The 24,098-nt window shown below is 49.7% G+C and overlaps 1 protein-coding gene across 3 annotated transcripts in view; it reads right to left on the reverse strand.

Moving 5' to 3' along the window:
* Positions 1-152: 152 nt before the first annotated feature.
* EML6 (echinoderm microtubule associated protein like 6) overlaps positions 153-24,098 on the reverse strand; it is a 278,316-nt gene continuing 254,370 nt past the window's right edge. Inside the window, exons 28-40 of one of the 3 annotated variants that reach the window (XM_010841678.1) lie at positions 17,602-17,610; positions 16,677-16,755; positions 13,670-13,799; positions 11,783-11,881; positions 10,595-10,768; positions 8,742-8,950; positions 7,769-7,926; positions 7,017-7,131; positions 5,412-5,600; positions 3,439-3,611; positions 2,863-3,025; positions 1,196-1,299; positions 153-532 (exon numbers count right to left, since the gene is read on the reverse strand). In XM_010841678.1, the coding sequence (XP_010839980.1) occupies positions 364-532; positions 1,196-1,299; positions 2,863-3,025; positions 3,439-3,611; positions 5,412-5,600; positions 7,017-7,131; positions 7,769-7,926; positions 8,742-8,950; positions 10,595-10,768; positions 11,783-11,881; positions 13,670-13,799; positions 16,677-16,755; positions 17,602-17,610 (1,771 nt within the window). In that variant the 3' untranslated portion in view covers positions 153-363. Of the gene's footprint in view, positions 575-1,195; positions 1,300-2,862; positions 3,026-3,438; positions 3,612-5,411; positions 5,601-7,016; positions 7,132-7,768; positions 7,927-8,741; positions 8,951-10,594; positions 10,769-11,782; positions 11,882-13,669; positions 13,800-16,676; positions 16,756-17,601; positions 17,611-24,098 lie in introns of all 3 variants that reach the window. The other 2 variants (XM_010841676.1, XM_010841677.1) reach the window with 2 other exon arrangements.

A 24,098-nucleotide genomic window follows, 5' to 3' on the forward strand; every position in this document is an offset into this window, starting at 1 on the left:
GGAATGGAGGTGACTATGAGAGCCTGTCCTTCAGCCACCCTGGGCCACGCCCAGGACTCCGCTCCGCCTCCCCAGGCTTCCCTTCACCCACGGGGTGCCTGTTAGGTCTGGACATCTCTGGGAGCCAGCCCTTCACTGGCTTCCTGCCTCACTCTTGCCCTGCTCGGTACCCTCACCCCCATCCTCCTGGCTTCCAAGACTTCCCCTTGTGAAGGAGAGGAAAAGGTTAGGGGTGGCCAAGTCTCCCCAGGGCTGTGACAAGATTCCTCTTGTGCTAGATTGTAGACAGTTGTGTCCATGTGGCCACAATCTCCGGGAGAATGCACAACGTCAAAGAGCCTAGAGGCTGTGTAGGGAATTACTCTAAGGGAAACTCACAAATTTCTCTGTGCACGGAAAATCAAAGAGCTTCACCAGCCCAAAGTCGTCTCCCGTGACGATGTTCAGCCCTGCGTGGGTCACACAGGCGCAGTTGACGTCAGCCTTGTCTGCATTTCGCGGCCAGATGCCAATGACTTCGTCTCCCAGAATGCTGTTCCAACAGGAAGAGGTGTGAGGTGTGTGACAAGGCTTCCTGCAGTCAGGCATCCTCTCCCGGGAGGAGAGGAAGAGTCAGCGCAGTCACGTGGCTCCTCTGCCCGCTCCCCCCCACCCCCTTCTCTGTGCACTTGCCCCAGCTCCTGCTGTTCTCTGCCTCGGGCCCCTTTCACCCCAAAAGATAAGTTCCCTCCATCTTTGGTTCTCTCCCTCTTCCCCATAATGCTTCAGAGTATGTGTGGGTTTGGTTGAAGAGTGGGGGCTCCTTTAAGCTCCCAGGCTGGTGGTCTCCTCTCTTCTGACTTGGCAGGGCCCTGCTGCTTACCCTGCTACCTGGTGCCCAGCCCTCCCTCCCGTCCCAGGGGTTGGAAAAAGCCTCACTGTACTGGAGGGGGCTTGGCCAAGACCTGGGAGATGGTTTCCCTTTGAACTTGTTGGGTGGAGCTGGGGATGGGTGGGACACATCAAGAGGGACTTTGCATTTCAAAAGCCTAGGTCAGATCAAAGCCTGTGGCCCAATCTGGGAGCTAGAAGCTTCCTTCTCCTGCGCCAAGGGAAAGAGCTCTGTCTCTGAGCTGCTTCAGATCCCAGCCCCACACAAACTTGAGGCTGAGGCTGGGACAAGAGTAGTCTCCCCTGGGACCTTTCCTGCAGTCACCTTGTCCAGGAGGCCCAGGTGATCTTCTCAATGACCACGGCTTCGGTGACCTGCTTCCCCAGGGGAACTTCATGTACCTGGCGCTTGTAGGCTCCTGTGGACACCTGCAGACGGGAGGCAGCCATGCCCATCAATGTTCTCTCTTTTCTGCCCAAAGGACTCCCCTTCCCATGTGCTGCTTCCCAGCCTCCACATCCCCAGACCTTTCCACCAAACCCAAGTTCAGCTCCAGCCTGCAAAGCCTGTGGTCAGCCTGCAGCCGAGTCTACACAAGCAGGGCATTTGCCATCCATTTTCTTGCTATTTTCCAAAGTTCTAAGGCAGTGGTTCGCCAACTGTGGTTCTCCACCAGCAGAAGCAGCATCTGGAAATTTGTTAGAAATGTGTGCTCTTGGACCCCCACCCCCAACCCCCCATCAGATGCCCTGAAGAGGGTGGGGCCCAGCAGACATTTTAATAAAGCCTCCAGGGGATGCTGGTACTTGCTCAGACTTGGGGATCCCTGTTCTCAGGGAAGCGAGGTCCTTCAGTAAAGAACTGAAGCAAGGTTTCTCATGGACAACAGCCAACGTAGATGATCTCTGAAGTATCTAGGACCTGATCCTGGCTTCTCTGGGAACCTTCTAGAGGAAACCAATCATTTTCTAGCACGTGGCTGCTGCCTCCATCTCCAGCCCCTTGTCCCCCTGAGGTGCTGGCCCAGCCACCCCGATTTCCCTGCTGTTCAGGAACGAGCTGCGATCTTTCCCACATTTGGTTTTTCACGCAGAACGCCTGGAACCACGTTCCGCTGTCTTGGTTGGCTGACCCCTGCACACCCTGCAGACCTCAGTGTGAACAGCACCTCTGGGAGGGGAAGTCAATCTAAACTCAATGTGTGTTAAACGCTCCCACAGGGCACTGTGCTTTTCCTTCTCAGCACATAATCAAAATTTATAATTATGGGTACACTGGTGTGATGAGTTTAATGCTCCTCTTGTCCACAACAAGGCAAGCTCCTGGAAAGCAGGGATCAGGCCTGTTTCCTCCACCCAGAAGTCTAATGCAGCGCCTGATTCAGTTCACACTTGACAAATGAATGTGTTCTCTTCTCCTTTCAAAATGACCACCTGACTCCTGGCCAGTTCACCAATGCATAATATTTGTTCAAAGTGCTGGAGACATCATTGTTCTATTCTCAGTGCCACGAGTGGAACCCCTCTTGATCCCTTGCCCAGGGCCTTCACTCCAGGGTCATGGTCTGGAGTCTGCTCCCAAGGGTGGAGGGGCCACACTACCCATGGGATTTGGAATTGAGATGAAGAAGTATAAGAGGCAACAGGCTTCGGTGCGGCCCTGAGAACTAGGAATCAGGAAGCTTTGAAGGGGCGGTGGTGAGAAGCTCAAGATGATTAGGGCTTGTTTCCTGCTTTCCTACTGAAGAATAACTACTATTTTTCATTCTATTTGACTTTCTTAAATTCTTAAGCCTTTGTTTGTTCAGGTATAAAATAGGAAAAGCAACGTCCTTAAGGGGTTCCTGTGAACACACTGCCTGGCGAACAGTCAGCCCTGGTTTCACCTAAGCTGTTGTGAGTAATACTATTATCAATGGTTACCCCAGTTATACTACATATACTTTATAATATATCAAGGGTTTTACTATTCTCAGTAAAGCCGAAGCACACCTGGATGTACTTGCCATCTGCAGAAAAATCCATCTGAATGACGAAGCTGGGGATATCTTTGCAGTAGCCAATGCGGTTCAAACTTGTGCCCTGAGTGAGGTCATAGAAGTCAACTGTGTGTTCAGAAGAACCAACAGCTAAGAATCTGCTGTCTGGGCTGATTCTAGAAAAAGCAATTCAAGAGCACAGTCTGTGAGGAGGGCTGCCTGGGGCCAGTCAGGCATGAGGTCTGCTCTGGGATGGACTTCCCAAGCTCAAGGTCAGGTTGGGTAGCTTCTCCAACAGTCTAAGGAATTTGACCGCTTCTCTGGATCGAACCCCCCCAGGAAGAAAGAAAATGGGTGTGTGCAGCCTTCTGTAGAAGGCTCTTCACAAGAAGTTTTTACCACACTCGTGGGAATCAGCAAAGATGTGTCTGAGAACTGACGTGTGAGAGGATCTCCTACCAGAGCTGGCTCACTGAAAGGGACCCTCTCATATGTGAGTTCTTCATCCCCGCCTCCTGGAACGGGAACCATGGGGAGGCAGAATGAATGCCTGCCTTTCTCCTCCCTGCCCAGACCACTTGCTATGTACCTGATATCTTGGATAGCAGATTTCCGGTCTCTTTTCTTCCCCCAAACTTTCAGGCTGTTCACCAACAAGACAACAAACTCTCCATTCTTCATGCCAATGGCCACCATCTCCCCGTCCGGGCTGTAGGCTGCACACTGGGCCGCGTGGCCCAGGCTCACTTTGTTTAGCAGCTTCTACATGGACACAACGTAATACCCTGAGCTCTTGGCCACCTCAGCTAGTCTCCAGGGGAAATCCTGCACCCAGGTCACCTCTAGGGAGGCTCTGAGGCGGGCAGTGTGTTTTGACTGAGCAGCTGGGGAGACTGTGGTTTAAGCAGAGGCTGGTGAACTTTCTCTGTGAATGGCCTGATAGTAAATAGTAAATATTTTTGGCTCTGCCAGTGAAGCACGAAAGCAGCCATGGGCACTGATATAAACACTAAAGTGCAGCTTACTGCAGAAGCAGGCAGCAGGCAGACTTCATCCTTGGGCTGCAGCTTGCTGACCTCTTGTTCAGGGGAAAGAGTTTGAGCTTCAGCATGTGTCAGTAATCCCAGATCCTGGCTCTGTCCCTAGCTGGGTGTGTTTGGGTAAGTTGCTCCTCTCTTTTCCCATATGTGTATACGTGTGTGTGTGTGTGTGTGTGTGTGTGTGTGTGCTCAGTCATGTCTGACTCTTTGTGATCCATGGACTATAACCTGCCAGGCTCCTCTGTCCGTGGAATTCTCCAGGCAAGAATACTGGAGTGAGTTGCCATTTCCTCCTCCAGGGGATCTTCCTGACCCAGGGATTGAACCTGCATCTCCTGTTGTCTCCTGCATTGGCAGGCAGGTTCTTTACCTGCTGAGCCATCGGGGAAGCCCCATGTGTAGAGAAGTGATACTAATATTGGTCTTGCAAAGTTGGTGTAAGCATTAGTGATGGTATTTATGAAACACCTGGTATGTAGTGGGTGTTAACAAACATAATCAATAATCACAAACTAACTTGAGTATGGGGATTCCCTAATAGCTCAGTTGGTAAAGAATCCACCTGCAATGCAGGAGACCCCAGTTTGATTCCTGGGTTGGGAAGATCCCCTGGAGAAGGGATAGGCTACCCACTCCAGTATTCTTGGGCTTCCCTTGTGGCTCAGCTGGTAAAGAATCCGCCTGCAATGTGGGAGACCTCGGTTCAACCCCTGGGTTGGGAAAATCCCCTGGAGAAGGGAAAGGCTACCCACTCTAGTATTTTGGCCTGGAGAATTCCATGGACTTAAAGTCCATGGGGTCGCAAACAGTTGGACACAACTGAGTGACCTGCACTTTTACTTTCTTTTCACTTTCAACCTGAGTATGACAACCACACTGAGCTGAGGCTTCTCCAAGTCTGTTCCATGATCCTGACACTGAAAATATGACTGAAATATTTACAAGCCATTTTGTAATGAAACCAAGTATTTTAATTATTAGAACATAAGTACTTTTTTACTATCAGCTGAGGCTTGGTAAACATCAGTTTTTCTTCCCCTACTCCTGATTATTCTCTGCTATTTTACATTTTTACTCCAGATGGATCTGTTTTTGGCAATTTTTTGTATTTTTAAATTTTTTTCCAAACTCTAAGAGTAACTTTTTTGGAATTTTGATTGAAATGTTCCACTTGGGAACATCTGACATTTTAAATCATTTTTTTTCTCTTCCCCATTAGGGGAGGACATGATTTCTCTCTTTGTTTTTTAGTTTCATGAGTTTTTTTGTGACAAGAGAATAAAGCATTCTCAGTGAGATTATTCCTGTACTATAAATATTCATAGAAGCATATAGCTAATAGATATATACAGAATGGGTGAGTGTGAACGGGACTTCTCTTTACTATGAGTCTAACTTAGCTGCTACGCTGTGGCTGAGCTCCTATCCAACCCCATCCTCCATCTCTGACTGGCCTGACCCTGGCCGGACTTGCCCTCCCCCTACTTGGGGCCTCCGAGCCTAGGCAGGGTCTGCCCCTCACCTTGTCAGCCAGGTCCCAGATGCGGGCTGTGCCGTCATTGCTGGCGGAGATGAAGATGTCCTTGGAGGGGTGTGTGGCCAGGCCCCAGATCTCCCCTTCCATGTGTCCATCAATCAAGATGTTGGAAGCAGCGTTTTTTTCACCAACTTCAATGATTTCTCCATCCTTGGTTCCCACTAAAATTTTTCCCTGTTGTAATCAAAACACTATTAGAAGAAAAACACTGTAGGATCCCACTCATAGGTAATTCCTAGATGAGTCAAATGCAAGGAGACAGGAGGTGGAATGATGGTTGCCAGGGGCTGGGTAGGGCAGTCATTGTTTCATAGATGCGGAGCTTCTGGTGTACAGGACGAGAAATGTCCCGAGGAGGGATGGTGCTGCTGGCTGCATAACAATCTGACTGTATCTGATACCAATGAACTGTATGCTGCGAAACGGCTAAATGGTAAAGTTTATGTTCTCTAGATTTTGTCACAATATAAAATAATAATAATAAAAAAACACTATCAGAGCAACTTGGCAAAGTGCATTCGCTGGCACTGGTACTAAAACAGCAAGAGCCAGGAAGTGCCTTGTTTTTAACAACAAATTCGCCATCCTTAAGTGACACCCCCCCCAACCCGGCCTTTTCTCCCTCCAGCCCCTTGGGAAGAAGTCCCCCAAAGCCCCCCATCCTCTCGTCTCTGCTGGAATGTTCCAGTGCCTTTGAGCTCACTGCAGAGCAGGGCAGCCAATTTCTGCCCTAGCACAGCCCAAACTCTTCCTCAGCTCTTCCTCAAACTGAACAAAATCCATCTCCTGATGACTTCCAGGTTCTAGACCTCATCCTGCCTCCATCTCATTACCCTTCCCTTCCGGATGACTATCATGTATCTATTTAAACCCAAATTCCCAATTTACAATTACATAGACTCAGGTTTGCCTTTTTAATGGAGAGCGTCTAGAAAGCAAGTTTGTAGACTGATACCAATTCCAACATATAAATACAAGGTATTAAACAGAGGTCAGGAGACTTCAAGTGCTTTAGAATCTCCTGGGGAATTAAAAAAAAAGAAGAAGGAAAGGAAAAAAGAACACACATATCAAAGCCAAGGCCCTACCCCTGAGATTCTGATTTGGCACACTGGGCAAGAGCCTGGATATCCATATTTAAAAAACAAAAGCCAAACTCCACAGCTGTGTGTGATATTTAGCGAAGCATCTGACCAAATGCCTTAGTGTGGTGGTCCTTAGCTTTCCCCATCCTGGCTGTGCATCCCTGGGCCTGGGCAAACTACCTAATATCCCTGTGTCTATAACAATAGCAGCTGACATATACTGACTGTGACCATGTGCCAGGCATAATGAAAGGTCCTGGGCACTGATGATCATGCAATCCTCACAACCACCACGAGCTAGACACAGAAAGGCTAAGTAACAGAGCAAAGGTCACACAGCCACTTCTCCTGGGTGAGCCACTCTCTGCATCCCGGTCTGTCCCACTCTGCTAAGCTGCCTCCCTCTGCAGTCTAAGTCACACCCGGGAGCCTTGTTCTCAGGACTCGACCACCCCCCAGTACAGGGCAAATGTGTGGCTGGGGAAAGGCGGGCCCGCTGGCTCACTTTGCTACGGCACACGGAGCGCACACACTCCACCAGCTGCCCCGTCTCCAGCTGGAAGGCCCGGCAGCGCTTCATCTCCTGGTCCCACAGTTTCACAGCACCTCCTTCTTTGGTCCTGAGAAAGATCAAGAACTTGGCAGGTCAGCCCTCGTCTGAAGACCACCCAGGACCCTCCACTCCCCCTCCCCACCACCATCTCCTCAAGGTCCCGGCCCCACATCCCAGGGCCCAGCAGGACAACCCCTTGGGGTGGCCCCTTTCATAGGCCCTGCTGATGAGCCACCAGAACCCCTTGAGCTTGCAGATTTCCTAGATTGCTGTCAAATGCTACCATCGTAAGAGGAAAGAGAATCCCAATCTAAAAAAATCAAACTGTGCTTTCATTAGATTGGACAATGAAGAGGAGTACTTGGCCTTCACAGGGTCGCCGTCCCCACTGGACATCTGTCCCCTCATCTCGCCACTCCTGCCCCCTCCAGAAGAGCTACCAGCAGTAACACTTGATGGACAGCAGAGTCACGGGGCTATTCAAAAGCATCGTCCAGTTGTTAAGCGATAGGACTCCGCCTCTCTGAGCCTTACTTCTGAAGGTTCTGACCCAGGGCCCTCTTGGAGAGATGGCAGACTCATCTCCATGATGCAGAAGAAACAAGAGAGTGAAACTCTGCATTTTCTCCAATGGAGATGCTTCTGTCCGTTTCTCCCAAGACAATCACAAAAGACCAGCTGTTCCCAGAGGAGCTCCGGCTTACGGCCGCTCTTTCCCGCCAGTCACGATGAGCCCGTCCCGAAGGGTCGTGTACATGGTGAAGACGGGGCCTGTGTGAGCCTTGGCCACCAGCCGGACGAGGAAGTGGTCCTTCCATACATAGACGTCACCATTGATGGCACCCGTGAAAGTGAGGTTGTTCTGTCAACAGAGGGACACCCTCCACACCAGGACACTGGCCGCGGTTCTCAAGAGGGCCCCCTCCCAGCCACCTGCTCCAGTGCCAAGAAACAGGAGCCAGAGAAGCGCGTGCACAGATTAGATCAACCTTCTGTATCAGGGGAAGGAAAGAGAATCCTACAAAGAGCACATGGTAAGGAAATCACCCAGCTCTGCAGTTCACTCTGATGAGTTGGCTCTGAGGACGGTTGATTCCCCATTAAGCACAGCTCTGCTTTTAAATGCACTTCCACTGTGGGAGCAGCCCCCAGTGACTGCAGGGCCGGGCGGGACCCCAGCCTCCCAGCAGACTCTCCTGGGCTCATCTCCCTGGCCAGGTAAACCCACGCTGGGAGGACCAAGAGTTGGCTGTGTTCCAGAACATCCCTGGGCAGCTCCTGTTGCCCGAGAGCCACCCACAGCCTGTGCAAGGGGTCATTAGGGGACTTGTGGCACGAGATGGCAGGGGGCAGGGATGCAGTCTGGTGATGGAAATGTCCCTCAGCCTCTGCATCTATCGAGCTCAACACAACGGGCTTGCAAGTCAGTGTGTCTCTGGAATAATGAACCTCCAGCCCTGGGTGGGGGTTCTGCTTTTTTCTAATTAACATTTTGAGGGGAATGATATAGTCAACTTATGCTAAGGAAACAAAACAGTGCTTGCAAATAGTCCAATGAAGGAGAGCCCGTGGAAATGGCTTTCCTGTTGTTCATAGCTTTTAGCATATACCCGCCCACCCCATGCCCGTGCCCAGGGGTCCAGGCTTCCCTCTCAGGAAGCTTCTGCTGGAACTCACAGCACCGAAGGCCACGGACAGCATCGTCTGCATCTTGGCGGCCTCCATAGACCCAATGACCCCTTTCTTGTAAAGCAGGGCGCTGCCTGCCAGGGTCCAGAACTTCATGTGTTTGACCCCAACCGACACAAACTGCGTGTCTGAGTCAGGGCGAAATTCCACCACGAATATGCGCTCCAGGTGGCCCCCTCGGCTGGCAACCTTGGCACCTGCGAGGGTGAGAGAGTAGGGTGAGGCTGGGCTATGCTCAACTCAGAAGCCTTGGTGGTTGGTGTCAGCTGTTAGATCCTATCACTGGCTCAGAACCCTTCTATACAGATCTTGTACTGCTTCCAACAAAGACAATGGGAGAAAACTACCAGAGAGAAGTCTTCTCTTTATCCTGGGAACTTGTTTAAAAGTCCTGGCTCTTGGAGGGCAGAAGGGGCCCTAGGAGACCATGAGGAAGGCTAAGAACTACACCGTGGCAGGGCCAGAGCAGGTACTGCCCAGAAGAACAGACAGGACGTTGGGAGAGTGAGCCTGAGCCGAAAAGGATGATACTGTGTACAGGGTTGATATGACCTTCTTCTAATGAATGAGGATCAGACGTGTTCTTGGCTACTGCAGAGAACACAGTTAGTGCCATAGCAGAAAGGCTTTATGAAGCAAGTTACACCCTCGCCTAAGAAAGGGCTTTCAACAGTGGGTGGGCTGTCTGAGGAGGTAATGCTGGCTGTATATGTGACAGCATTTGAGCAGAAAATGGAAAGAAGCCTGTGAGGAATGCGTTGGAGGGATCTGTCCATGGGGTGGATCCTGACCGGGCAGGAAGGCTTCTCTAAGTCTTTCCAGCTCTAAGACACTATAAGTCTATCAGTGAAGACGCTGTGTTTCTCCTCTGTGGGGCTGAGTCTACTTAATCAGCTGACAATGTGTCATCACAGGCAATGACCTGCATCCCAAGGATACAGACTATGGGGCCATTTGGACCCAAGACACTGATGAACAAGAACATGAGAAAAGGAGGGAACATGACAAGTCTCATCATAACTATCTGCAGGTCCCCAGCCTCTTTTCTTCAGATGGAGGGGAGTGGAACTTCCCTCCTGCTGGGCTCATTTACTATCCCCTCTCATGGCTCTGCCATGGGAAGATGCTGAGATCATGGGACTCTTGAAGTCCTGGCTGGAGAAGTGCCACCTCTGTGCGTGCCTGGCTGAGCATGCCCCAGATACAGGCGGCCGGGGCTGGAGATGGACCTCATTAATGTCTTAACTAATTGGATCTGCTTTTGCCAACTGAGAGAATATACCCAAAAGGTTGCCTAATTTTGATTCAAAGAAGACTGTGAATTTAGTAGCAGCCTGTGTGTGCACGTGTATTGGAGGAGGACAAGAAAGAAATCTTGTTCCATTAAATGTAAACCTCAATTATAAGGTGAATCCCCATTTCAAAAATGCTTAAAAAAAAGTGTTTCTGAGATGATGGTGGTAAAACCCAGTCCCATTTCCTGTAATAAGACAACGAGGGTGCCAAAGCCGCAGCAGGATCCAAGGGTCACCAGACAGACTGGGAAGCTTGTACAGGAAGGTGATTAGGACAGAAACAGTGGAGGGTGCTGCCTGTTTCCTGAGGAGGAAGGCAGTCAGCCCTGGGCCACTTTCCCAAAGACCCTTCACTGCCCAGCCCAGGACTCTGGGGGCCACAGGGTTCAGGACACAGCAGCAGCTGACCAGCAGCTTCTCCAGGACTCCACAGGCTGGTGTGGGGCAGTGCTGACGGCGGGCTGTGGAGTGAGGCAGATCTAGGCTGGAGCCCAGCCCACGCCACGAGCAAGCCCCACAGGGGCACAGAAAGCCCGCTGCCCTTACCCTCCTGCCAGCGCCAGACGGTGATGGTGTGCTCGGGGTCCACGCCCACTGACACCAGCAGCTTCCCGGTGGCGCTGAAGTTGACGTAGTTCACGCCCTTCGAGTGGAAGCACCGCAGCATGGACACGGTGTGCTTGGTCATGGCGTCCCACACGTGGATGGAAGGTGTCGTCCCTGAGTGTGGGAGGCAGGACGAAGAGCTGAGGTTGGAGGTTGGCAGAGCTCGGGCAGCACCGACGCCCACCTAAAAGCTTCTATGACAAGTGCTCAGGGGTGTCACAGAGACTAAGAGGCTAAGAGACCCAGGGCCTGGCCTGGTCGGAGGTGAGAGATAAGGGGAAACACTTGCCTGCTGTGCTTTCAGAGGCAAAGACCTAAGGGTGTTTACATCCAACACACACACTCGAGGTGGAGTTGATACAAAGGAAATCGGTGAGGTCAATGATTGTATCTGTGACTCAGCCAGATACAATCAGCAAACATGATAGATTGACATGATTTTGCTGTGCAGATTCAAACTACTCACAGAGGGAACTGCCTTACCTGGGGTCTCCGAAATATCACCTGCATGGGGTGAGCAATGGCAATGAGGAAGCGTCAAGGGAAAACAATAGCTGAAATAAGTCATGTTTCTAAGAGTGAAGCACTTAACACCAGCATCAAAGTTCCAAATTAAATTAAAAAAATGGGCATGGGTTCAATGAGAACAAGCAGCAAGCTGTTTTGTAAAAACTGCCTTTGAAATGACAAAGTTAAAAACAACAGCAGCAACAACCACTTGTCACAAATATGAATCAATTCACATTTGTCACTGGCAGTTTCCCAGGGTAAGGAGAGTCAGGCACACACATCGGAATCCACCCTCGCCAAGCACAACCTCCAGGGCCCGTCATTTGAACCTGGGCTCTGAAAAACTATTCTCGAAGCCCCCAGGGCTGGGGGTCGTTAATTTGGATCTTGAGTCTCTGGTCTGACTTAATGGTCCCTTGGAGTCAGCAGCACTGGATGTGTCAACTCAGACAACACAGACTCAATCAGGGCTCAAAAACTCAACATCAACATCAAGAAAGGGTGGATATCAGTGACCCCTTCCCCGCCCCCACTGCTGCCCCAGTAGCTGCCGATAAATCAATAAATCAACGTCTCTGCTCAGAGGAGAGCGACTCGGCGCCGGCAGACCCTTCCTACCTATCTGGCTGGTGGCCACCACGTTCCTGTACTTGGGGTGCTGGTTCACCGTCAGGCAGAGGATGTCGTCCGTGTGCTCCAGGTAGAAGCTCTGGCTCCCTAGGGGAGACGGGGCAGAGTGGGCAGGGGCACAGGTAAGCTCTGAGGGTAGACCCAAAGCTCAGTGAGGAGTCCTGGCAAACGCCCTGTGCAAGTGAGCACTAACAGCGCCCAGTTCTCACTTACAGAATTGTCCCTGGGAAGTGGGAGATGCTTTGTCACCTAGACACATTCTGTCCAAAGATTAGGAGAGCTAGTGCCTGTTACCTAATCCAGATCTAACACACAGGCTCCCCTCAATCCTCCCGCATCCTGGGTGCAGCCAGGGTGCAGCCCAAGTGCAGAGGTTTCCAGGGTCCAGAAAGTCTCCTCCTCCCACGGCCCAGGACCCACGCTTCTCACTGTCTTCCTCTGAGCGGGCTGGTGGCGTGCTAGAGACAGTGCTTTACGGACCAAAACGGCACCACTTACTCATCAGAAAGGGAAGACTACACTAGGAAAATGCTTGGGAAATCCCTTTTAATTATCTTTATCTATCAAAGTGCCAACCTACGGGGTACTTGGATGGCAAGGGTGATGGTTTTATCCCTTAAAGCCCTAAGTCAACATATGGTCCAAGTGGAAGAAAGGACAAGAAAAGCTTTATCATCTATTGCAGCAAACGGTTTGCTGACTTGACTGCCCAAGTGGCCACTGTAAACGCACAGGAACTGAGAGGTGAGTGATGGCATTGAATACAAGGAAACAGCACTTTGCTACCAACCTGGTAACATGTGGCTAGAAGACTGAGAAAAACAAAGAAGAAATTCCAAGGTCCTCCCCTCAAAAGACAAATCTTTATGTGCCCAGCGTTTTACTATCTTAAAAAAAAAAATCTATGCATAAACTACACAGAATTATGAAGGAGCATAAAAATTTGGGAGGGAAAAAAGTTTAAGATATAAAGCAAATAAAGGCAACACATTGCCATATTTAAATCTTGTGGTAAAGATAAGGGTGTCTCTTAATTTCTGAGTGATTCTTTTTGCTTCAGTTGTTTCTTTTAAAAATGAGTTTTAAATTTATAGTTAAATTCTATATAAGGGAAATTTAAGGAATTTTTGTTAATTATTTCACAGTTCTCATTCTCCTTGTGAATCTGGTTAAATATTTGAAACAGGCAAAACTTGAAAATCTGAGCTGCTAAAAAATTTGGTGACTTAGAAATCAATGGGAGAAGGCAATGGCACCCCACTCCAGTACTGTTGCCTGGAAAATCCCATGGATGGAGGAGCCTGGTAGGCTGCAGTCCATGGGGTCGCTAAGAGTCAGACACAACTGAGCAACTTCACTTTCACTTTCCACTTTCATGCATTGGAGAAGGAAATGGCAACCCATTCCAGTGTTCTTGCCTGGAGAATCCCATGAACGGAGAAGCCTGGTGGGCTGCAGTCCATGGGGTCGCACAGAGTCGGACATGACTGAAGCGACTTAGCAGCAGCAGAAATCAGTGAGAAAACCACCCCTCTCCCCCTTGCTTGGTTGTCGGTTACTGTCTATAAAGCTTTCTCTGCTCTCCACACCCTTTCTGGCTTCCCTCCATCCCTCTCAGCCTCCGTGGAGCTGAAGGAAGCACCACCTCCCTGCCAGGGGCTGAGATGAGATGCAGCTGGGTGAGAGGCAGGGAGAAATCGGGTCTGACTGTGAACATGAGCATCTTCCAGGACTGAAGGGCACCAGTCTGGAATGGAGTGGAATGGCTCTGAAGGGTAGAGCAAGTTTAAGCTACGAGGCATATAACCAGTGGGAAAGTGCACAAAGGGCTAAATAAACATCTGTTCAGACAGTGGTTTCTCCCGACCCGTTTACCTGTGGAGAGGTTCTGAACGATGCCGGCCGCGGCCGTATGGAAGATGATGTCCGCACCGTCATTCAGGTAATGCAGGTTGTTGCGACAGTCAAAGCCTCTGTAGCCAAACACGTGGTCGAGAGCCAGCTCCTACACTCCCACACAAGATGAAAGGGCCCTTAGGGGAAGTACGAGCAGAGGAACAAACCCGCACCGTGGGGACAGCCACTCAGCACAGGAACCACTCACTCCTCGGCCAGCTGGGGATACAGGGCAGCCCTTTCTTTAGCTCCCCAAGATGCTGGGGGGCAGCCTCCCACATAGAATTACAATGAGTTTTCTAAATAAGGCTTCCCTAGTGGCTCGGATAGGATCTTCCCTATAACTCAGATGGTAAAGAATCTGCCTGCAATGAAGAAGACCCGGGTTTGATCCCTGAGTCAGAAAGATCCTCTGGAGAAGGGAATGGCAATCTACTCCAGCATTCTTTCCTAAGAGAATCCCATGGACAGAGGAGCCTGGCGGGCCATGGTCCATGGGGTCGCAAAGGGTCGGACATGACTGACTAACACTACTACTAATGGCTCAGATGGAAAACGATCTGCCTGCGATGCAGGAGGCCTGGGCTTGATCCCTGGGTCAGGAAGATCCTCTGGAGAAGGGAATGGCAATCCACTCCAGCATTCTTGCCTGGAGAATCCCATGGACAGAGGAGCCTGACGGGCCACAGTCCATCGGGTTGCAAAGAGTCAGACACGACTGAACAACTAACTTTGTAAATAAACCGGGATTTGCTTCCCTGCTTCTCAGGTGAGGCAAAGCCTATCGAAGGGATGCCCAGTTAAGGTTGCCCTGAAGTTGCACATCTGTGACTTGGTGGGCATTCTTGGAGGTGAGCTGAGGGTGGCTCAGGGCTCTTTGCTCTGATCCACCGGATGCAGCGGGGACTGCAAAGCAGAACACTGAGGCGGATGCCATGCTCATTCTGTTGCTGGGTGCTTGCCCTACAAAGTTTCTATACCATTTGCATTCTTTTTTCCCCTACAGTCTTTCTCTTCTTCCTGTCTAGTCTTCTAGGACAAAGAGCAGTGACTGGTTCAGATCAGACCTGTTCTTAATTCAACTTGATGGCATGGCTGTCATTGCTGGCAGCTCTCCTGTCCTGGGCACCGTGCTGGTTGGGGTGGGATGTGGGGACTGATTCAAGATTAAGAAGATGTGGGTCCCTTTTCTCTAGGTTCCCTGAGTCTAGCCTTTCCTCTCTCCAAAGCTTGCCAGTTACAAACATCTGATTAATTTTAAAATACCACAACACGTCCCTACTCAAAAACATGCGCTGAGTTTCACTACCTATGGGATAAAGTCCAAAGTTGGCACAATGAAGCCCTGCTCTCACAATCTCCCATGACCTTTTGTCAAGCTGATACATCCATTTAGCCCATGTATCAGGAGCTTTCCTATTTATATGACTCTCTCTTTTTTTTTTAAGTCTCTCACCCGGAAAGTTCTTTTCCTCCTTAGCAGCTCCCCACCCCAAGTGTCTCCCCTCACCATGTGCTTCCCAGAAACCTTGTGTGTAATATGTGATCCCCAGTCCCATGGGCAACTGTCTCAAGTTCGGCCAATCAGATAGTTTCCCCCAGGAATTTAGAGCTGGGGATGCTGGTAGGCTCGGCTGCCTAATTAACTGAGGAGCTGTAAATGCCCGCATCGGACAGCACCACAGTCTACTACAGTGGCTCAAGAAGTCTGCAGAAGAGAAGGACGCATCAGGCACACATGAGGCCCTGCTGGGCAGAAAGAGGCACCGTCTTGGCTGATGACAGCCTTTCCGTTTCGAATCCCATCTTTCCTGAAGTTCAGCTGCATTTCCTGACCTGTGCTATTTCCATGATAATCACCCCTCCCCCCCAATATATTTTCCTCTTCTAATAAAAAAAAATTTAACTTAGATTTTTCTGGCCTCAAGGAGTTCAGAGTGTAGTAGGGGACAGATGAGTGTGAAGTAATGGCAGTAGAGTGTGGGACAGGGCTGCGGAGGAGGGGGTGTGGGGCGGGTAGAGGGCAGGAGGGTTTAGGGTGGGGAGCACCAGAGAAGGCTGCACAGAGAAGGGCGGGGAAGGACGGGGTGTGGGGAGGGAAGAGGAGGAGGCTTCTGAGCCCAGGGACCTGAAAGTCCCAGGCAGCTTCAGAGAACACCGATGGCTTCGGGGTTAGAGACCTGAGTTACTGTGGAGAATCTCAGGTGACGAGCTAGGACAGGGGCTCCTGGGTAAGGTTTTGAAACCATGATCGTGGGTCCCATCGGGAGAGTGGGGCTCTCCTGGGTCTCAAAGCCGGGGTGGAGAGAGAAGAGTTGTATTGTCAAGAGCTGACTCTGTGGACAGCAGGGCACGTGTCAGAGAGGAAAGGGACAGGTCTGGAGGCAGAGAGAACAGTTAGGCGGGCTCTCTCAGAAATCAGCAGGTACCCCAGAGCTCGCATCCTCAAGTCCTGACAACAGAGTTCAAACCCCTCTCCACTCACTGGCTTAGTGATCCGGGGCTGGGACCTAACATATCACTAGACTTCTCTGAGCTACAGCACCCTCTTCTGTAAGATGGAACAATAATGGTACCTGCCCTGTAGACTCGAGGAACGTATGAAATACTCAGTGGGAAGTATCAATATGTAGCAAAGTACCCAGCACCCGACAAGTGCTCAAGTGATGTTAGAGACGGTGAGTAAGCTCCCCTGGGTGGCACTAGGTACAGGGAAAAGGGACCAGGTCTGAAGGACGCAGGATATTTTGGGGTTAGTAACCAAAGGTCTTGGTCGTGGGGCTGAAGGAACAGGACCCAGGAGATGTGACTCTGGTCGTTGCTGGGGAACACAGTGCTGTGTGGAAGGGACAGGAGAAGCGAGAGCCAGCCAGTCCAGTTGGGGTAAACTGAAGGCGTCCATGGGACTTGCAGATGGTGACGTCCACCGGGCAGATCGTAGAACATTGATGGCAGGTGGAAGAACAAAAGAGTGTAACCTCCTCACCTCAACCAGTTTCTTTTTTTTTGTGATGTTGTTCTTCTGGAGCTTCTCGGGCTGGGGAGCCGCTCTGCTAACGGGTGGTCTGGAACAGAGAGTGTCCAAAAGAAGCAAAGTGTTGAATAAAAGGCAGCAAGGTTGCCTGTCCAGTGTGGCCAGCTAAGACCAGCCCCAGGCTCCCTTTGTCCTCCCCTACTCGGAGGACCCCACACCCCTGGGTTTGTCCTGTCCAGGCCCCTCCCTAGCTCCTCTTCCGCCTCCAGGAAAAGCAGCTTCTGATACTTGGGGCCCTGGATTCACAGGCACGGAACTGGGCTTCCCTACAGGTAAGGCATAGAAGTCAGAGTCAGCCCCCTCTCCTGGGAGCCAGGAAGAACGCATGAGCCAGAGCAGTTGGTTTTAAAACTAAAGAGGGATCTAAGCCTGAGAAGGAAGGGGCTGCACTTCCTGAATCCTCAGGGCATTTTCAGATGGGGATGCACTATTCAGAATTAGGTGCTCAGAGATCCTGGCGTGGTGTGAAGTAGGACTTACAAGCCAGGCTAGGGAACTGGCTCTGAAGGTCAAGTGCCCAGGTCATTCTTGCCACACAAAGGGCAGATAGGAAGCAAAGGGATGAAGGCCTCGGCACCTAGCCCTCAGGGCAAGCTCATGGTCTGCATTCAACTGCTACCACCACACCAAAGCTTGTTTTCCCCTGCTCAGCTCTGCAGATTTGGGCCTCCAATTTTAATTAAGAAATTTCTCTAGCGGGGAAGCCTTCAAGGACACCTATAAGAGGAGGGCAATTTTGGGGTACCACGAGCTTCCCTCAAATGGGACTTCTCTGCATTTAGAGACCCTGGGAGGGGCAGGGGAGGGGCCCAGCTCTTGCCACATATTCCAATTCATTAGCTCTGGCTTTTGGGGCTACATAAAGAGAAAGGATTACCTGGATCCCCTTGTAAGCAGCAAACAAAGCCAAGTGAGAAACTTAGTACAGTTTAGGGCTGCACTAGCAACCACCTCATTCATGCACAAGCATCGTCCAAGTGAACAGACATTCCTGTGTGGCACACACCATGCTTCCCGAACATGCCAGCAAAGAACTAAAACAGAAATGAAAGAGTGCACCGCTCTACCAAATTCAGAAAGCTCATACCCTGGCGTCTCTGGGCAAACTCTGCACTAAAGCGCCTACAGGATAGGGAGAAAAAAGGAGGCCTTGTCACTGCTTCCGCGCACTCTCTGGGCTGTGCCAATGCGCCAGGGGGCCTCTGCTTAGTTCAGAGTGCGCTGGAGAGGGACTTGTGGTCAGAAAAACAATCACATCCTCCTGGATGTGGGTGGGAGTCAGGCACAATGGCCACTTTGTTTCCGAATCAAGTTCAACTCATAATTTAGCCTAATAGTTCGCAACGTTTCTCGGGAGGGCAGCGTGCCTGCTGGAACGGCTTGCATTTTTGTGCTCGGGAGAAACAAGGTAGCTTTATTTTCTCAGAAGCTCTTCAATCAAAACATGTTATGTAATCATAAGTGATAATTGGACCAAATGGCATCACCGTCAGCACCAAAGAATAGGGAGAGAGCACATCTCTGCAAACGACACCCCCGGCTGACATCACCGCTGCCAAATTGGGCAAGAGCGGGAGGCTGGGGGCAGGCGGTTCTCACAATTAGACTGCATGCCTGGTAATTATCGCTTCCCGGGACATCTGCTCTTTCTTCTGTTTTAGTGGAACTTTTAAATGACATCCGTGGGTTTCTTCTTCCACCTAAGGGTGTCTGCGTGTACGATAAAAGCAAGCCAAGGTCTGAGATGGGAGCAAGGGGCCACGGGAACTAGAGCACGGTTCATACGGCAGAATCTGAGATTACACGCAGGGCTCGTTTTCAGGGCATACACGGGCTGTATAATATGTCGCATATTATACAGTGTATACAGAGTATGCATACAAGCACAAACACTGTGTACTTATATATACAGTGGATTGTATATATATACACGTGGAGGCAATCTGATGCTTTTTTCACCTTGATTTTCAGTAAAAAACTGAAAAGAAAAGCAATCTCATAATGTTTTCTTTCTTATTTCACAAGCATGTTTACAGCTGTATTGCTTCAAAACTGAAGATGAGGGGGCAAAGGGCAGAAACCTGCATTGTGGCAAATTCAGCAGAGTGTTAAGTATAGACCCTCCACGGCTGTGAATTCTGCATGAACGCTTAGTTCTAGATGCTCATCCAACACCTGGGCTTTTGCAGAGTGCTGCGCATACTTACTTGACAATTCCCTGCCTCCAAAGGAAAGCAAGTTAAAACACAATACAAGCATTAAAGGCTTCTTTCCAGGCATCTATAAACAGGCTTCGTAACATCAGACGTGAGAGGGACTGCCAACAATTTCAACCACAGCCAAACCCTGGAGGTTTAGTATTTTTCAGTGGATCTAAATCCTTCCAGATTCAGATTCCTTTGGAAATGTGACTCTGAAAAGCTTTGCTGAGGTGGGAAAGAGCAGAGTGTGTGAGAACATTCACTCACTTTTCAGTCCAATAAACTCTTTATAGTTGGTTGTTCGCAGCTGGCACACAGGATGGAGAGCGAGGAAGGCCGTGAGCATGGCTGGGAATCTGCAGGGAGGTGTAGCGCTGGGAAGGCGATGGGGTGGGGTCGAAGGTGGGAGGAGCAGAGACAAGAAGGGGTCTCACAGGGCAAGTGGGGCTGTGAAGAGTCTCTGGGAAACAAAGCAGAAAGTTTCCATTGGGAAAAAATTTAAGGAGGGAACCTGGCCAAGAGAGCAAGCAAACTGGATAATCAGGAGAGAGGAGGAAGATCAGGCCTGCGCTTGGAGAGGGTACAAGGAAAAGAGGGTGGAGGTGGGAACCTCAATGAGGAGCCTGCAAGCTCAAGCTTGTGATTCGGTATTAAGTAATGAGGCAGCCCCCTTCCTGCCCAGTGCTAGGGGGGCGGCTGCTGGAGACCCACCCCACACCCATGAGTCGCCACTCCAGGCCCTGTGTTCCCTGTAGGCACAGAAGGACTATGACAGCTCAGTCCTACCTGTAATCCCAGAGCCCAGAAGCTCAGCTGTGGAAGAGAAAGCTTAGACTCACTTGAAGATGTGTAGAGTGTTACCATGACATGGGCTGTCACCCTACGACAGGCCCCAAGGGTGGCCTGTGCTCAGGCATTTACCTCCCTGCCCACTGCCCCGCACTGGGGTGCTGGGCTGGCAGAGCGAGGGGTAGAACAGAGCACGTGATGACCTGAGATGTACGGGTGAGCGTTCAATGCCAAGGCTCTTAGGGCAGCTTCTGAAATGACTGAGGAGGTTATGGAAGTCAGTCACAACCCAAGAGGAGTGCAATGTGAGAGCCGACTTGGGGGAAGGCTCAGAGAACTGGTAAGAAACAGTCATTCCAAGCAGCTTCTATAAAGAGAGGTGTGGGTGTGGAGAAACTCAGCTACGTTTAGCCAAGAAATGCACATTTGGAAATGTTTTTAGCGCTGTTAGTCCGACGATGTTCAAAGTGTCCTTGGAGGAAGTGTGGCTTTCTTCAGATTCCAAGATGTGTTATTAAAATGCTCTTAAGAGTTTTCAAAACATCTTGGGAAACCCAGTGACCCTGGATCCTGGTTTCAGGTGGAAACAGGATGATTTGAGCACTGGTTTAGGACTGTCCTCTAGCAAGATCTGTCTCCCCTATGAATGGGCTTCAGGGATTCAGTGACACCCCTGGCATTCATGTCAAATTGTGTGTGCATGTGTACATTTTTCTAGGGAAAAGAGGTATGCTTTAATCATATTTTCAAAGATGTCTGTAGTATGAGAGAGACAGGTTAAGACTGAGAGAGGGATTAATTAAGAGCCACTGCTCTAGGATAGGTCCAGGTTTAGGAAAAGTCTCCAAAGCCATGAGAACTATTTTTAAAACAAAAGGAACTGGATTCTGTCAAATGTAGATCTTTCCATAAGATCAAATGGAAAAAACTCAAATGACCTTTTTGGCCAATCCAATATTTATTTGTCTTCCAGAACAGTCTGTAGAGCTGCTCAGTGAAGAAGTGGAGTTGAAAGAAGGGGATCAGGCAGAACTATGGGCAACCCTGAGAGGAGCCTTCCATCTTGAAAATGCTTTTAACTGAGGTCTACAACACGGTCCCTTTTACCAAAATAGAGGTACAGTTCCAGACTCAGCTGTTTTAGGTGAGTCATCTACTATATGGGTGAAAAGTTGAGGGCATAAAGAAACGGAGCAGAGGGAAGCACAAGTAAAGGGGAACAGACTATCACAGAGGCCAGAGCAACAACTCAAGAGAGGGATGGTGAAGGCGCAGACTAAAGCAGTGGTTGTAGAGAAGGAAACAAATGAATAGTTAAAGAAATACAGATGACGCAGACTTCGAGGACATTGCAATTGATGAGCTCTAGGGGATGAAGGAGGAAGGGCTACTCCGGTTGCACAACAGTTTTCTGCTTTGGCGTCTACGTGGATGGTGGCACCACCGCCTGAGACAGGAGAAGATTTTTGAGGGAAGATGGGGAGTTCCGTTTTGGCTTGTCAAACTCTGGACGTCTGTGGGTTGGCTATTCTAGCTGGAGGTTCAACTGAGAGGTGGGACTCAGACATACAACACTAGGAATCATAGCCAATAGGTGGGATATATGAATCAGGGAGAGGGTGTAAGGTGAAAAAAGAGAATGGCCAAAGGTGAAATCCTAAGCACCAATAGCATATGAGGGGCTGGAAGAGGAAGCAGACATGGGGCCCTGAGAAGGAACGGTTGGAGTGGCAGGAGGACGGCCAGAAGAGATCGTTTCCAAAGGGTAAGTGGAAGAAGAATATCTAAACCTGCACTGTCCAGCATGGTCACCACTGGCCACGCACGGCTGCTGAGTACTTGAACTGTGCCTTGTCCACAGTGCAATGTACTGTAACTGCAAATTACAGACCAGGTTTTGAAGGCTTAGTAAAAATAATAGTTAAAATAGATATAAAATAATGAATTATTTCTATATTGATGACATGTTAAAATGGTATATTTTTTGTATTGGGTTAAAAATACATTATTAAAATTAAATTTCACCATTTCTTTTACTTTTTGTAACGTGGCTGCTAGAAAAATCACCTCTGTAGCTTATACTATATTTCTATTGAACAATGCTACTACAGAAGAAACAAGTTTGTCCTTTAAACAAGATGAAGAGAGTAGATTGGAATTGGGAACTAGAGTGACCATGTCAGCAGGGACAGAAGACAGATGGGATGGCCAGATGAGGCATGGATGAGAAGGGGGAAGGGAGGGAAGGTGAGGGGGTGGGATACGTGTGTAAACTCCGTCAAAGGATTGTTTTTCTCATGAGCAGAGTTGAGTGGAATGGGAAAGATTGGAATGTGTTTCTTGGCTGAGGACATGGATCCAGTTTTGGGCAGGTGGCATAGGACACAGAGAGAAGACGAGAAATGATGAGGGAGCTTGGATAGTAGGAAGGTCAGGGCCCAAGCACCACCATGAATAGGAGGGACTCACTTCCTCTGAGACGAAGGAAGGAAGTGAATGGTTTTGTAGGGTGGAGCATGGGAAGGACTCTGGTGAGGGCACCCAGCACCAATGTGATCTTCTAGTCAGAGGAGTGGAGGGCTAGGAGAAATACAGGGATGAAGAGCCCAGAGGACTGGAGGGGTGGCATTTAAGCAGGCAAGAGGGAAGCTGAGAGGGAGCTGAGAGAAAAATGGAGGTGTTTAGGTATTGGGTGTCTTGATGAGGATGAAGGTCAGGTGTTCTGGGAATGAGAAATCTAGAGGAGAGAAGGTTAAGTCAGCGAGAGGAGCTATGGGTGATGACATAAGCCGCAGCGTGGCAGGAGCTGGGGTCAGCCAGCTGACCACCAGCCGAACAGAGACAGGAAACTGATAAATGACAGGAACTGGGAGGGGGAAAGATGGCCCGGCATGATGTGAGCTTCAAAGGAGTCGATGGGGCTGTTTAGAGCACACGGCTGTTCAGAGCATGACAGTGGCACTCTAGCACACCAATGTGCTTTCCACACACCCACAAGAAGCCCAATCCTCCACGTCATACACTCATGGACATCATGTCAAGGGGCACAGATTGTGCATCCTAACAACTGCTTCTGCAAAGACATCAGTTATCACATCTTGACCACACAACAGTAAAAAGTGGGAGGGTAAATGATCCTAGTGGCATGCATTCCCTCTAAATGGAGATCCGAGAGACATTTAAACACTTGACTAAAAGAGTAAGACCCAACTTTGCCACTATCTTCTGAAAGAGACTCCCTCTGGGTAGAAAAGTGCTTACCCATTTGCGATGTGTTCTTTAGCTCCATATGTGAGTGGGTTTGAGTCAACAGATCCCACTGTAAGAGTATGACTTCCTAGGTGTGTTAATCTATTAAAAAATCATTTTACAGCACTTCATAGCATTCTATAACACCTCTGCATTTTTACACCCTGGCCCATTCTTTGTGATAAAAAGTGAGCAAGCTATTTTGTAATGAATGGGAGGCTCAATTCCTAAAATTATCCATTACATAGTCATTACTTTGCTTCAAACAACACAGAAAGTCAAGAGATCTGAAAAGGGAAAACCATTTATGAAGGTAGCATTTAATTCCCTTAAGAATCACTAACAAACTTTCAGAAGAGTTACATGACTAAGAAACGGGCCTTTGGAGTGATTAATAGACTCTGTACCTCCAGTTCTCTCCACCTTGTTAGAGAATAGGAAACTCGCCACCTTCCACCTGCTCAGGGCAGCTCTGCGTGTAGGACTCTCACAGGATTAAGGGGTGCAGGGAAGAAGAAGAATTTAGCTTGGAGAGAAATGCTCTGGAGTAGCATAGACTTTCCACCCTACACAGACACAAACACCCTCCCAGCGTGAGGCCTGAGCTTAGCTCACAGGCAACCTGTTTGCAACTGCAGGGCTCTGTACCAAAGTTTATGCTCCTCATGGTCCCTCCACCATGGGATCAAGTGCTTTTGACAGATCTCAGTGATGTTAAGCTCAGCAGCACCTGCCAGCACGACTGTCAGTTCTTAGCAACTATTCGATACAAGCTCACAAAGCAGCTATTGGTCAGTGATGACAAAGGGCTTCTGTCAGGCCAGGGGAGCTGAGGAAAGCGCCAGGAGAGCTGGGCTGTTTATTCGTTAATATCACCATGGATGGGAGCATTGTCTCCTTCATCATGTTCAGCAGGGAAAGGGAAGTCGCTCAGTCGTGTCCGACCCTCAGTGACCCCATGGACTGCAGCCTTCCAGGCTCTTCCATCCATGGGATTTTCCAGGCAAGAGTACTGGAGTGGGGTGCCATTGCCTTCTCCGACCCATTAGTAGTCACTCTCAGTTACTCCCTTTTACCAGCACCTGCAGTCTCTTGCTGTTTTTTGTTTTTTTTTTTTTTAAGTGAAGTGGGACAA

Source organism: Bison bison, unplaced genomic scaffold, assembly GCF_000754665.1.
Source record: "Bison bison bison isolate TAMUID 2011002044 unplaced genomic scaffold, Bison_UMD1.0 scf7180017864166, whole genome shotgun sequence".
In the NCBI taxonomy this organism is placed as follows: Eukaryota; Metazoa; Chordata; class Mammalia; order Artiodactyla; family Bovidae; genus Bison; species Bison bison.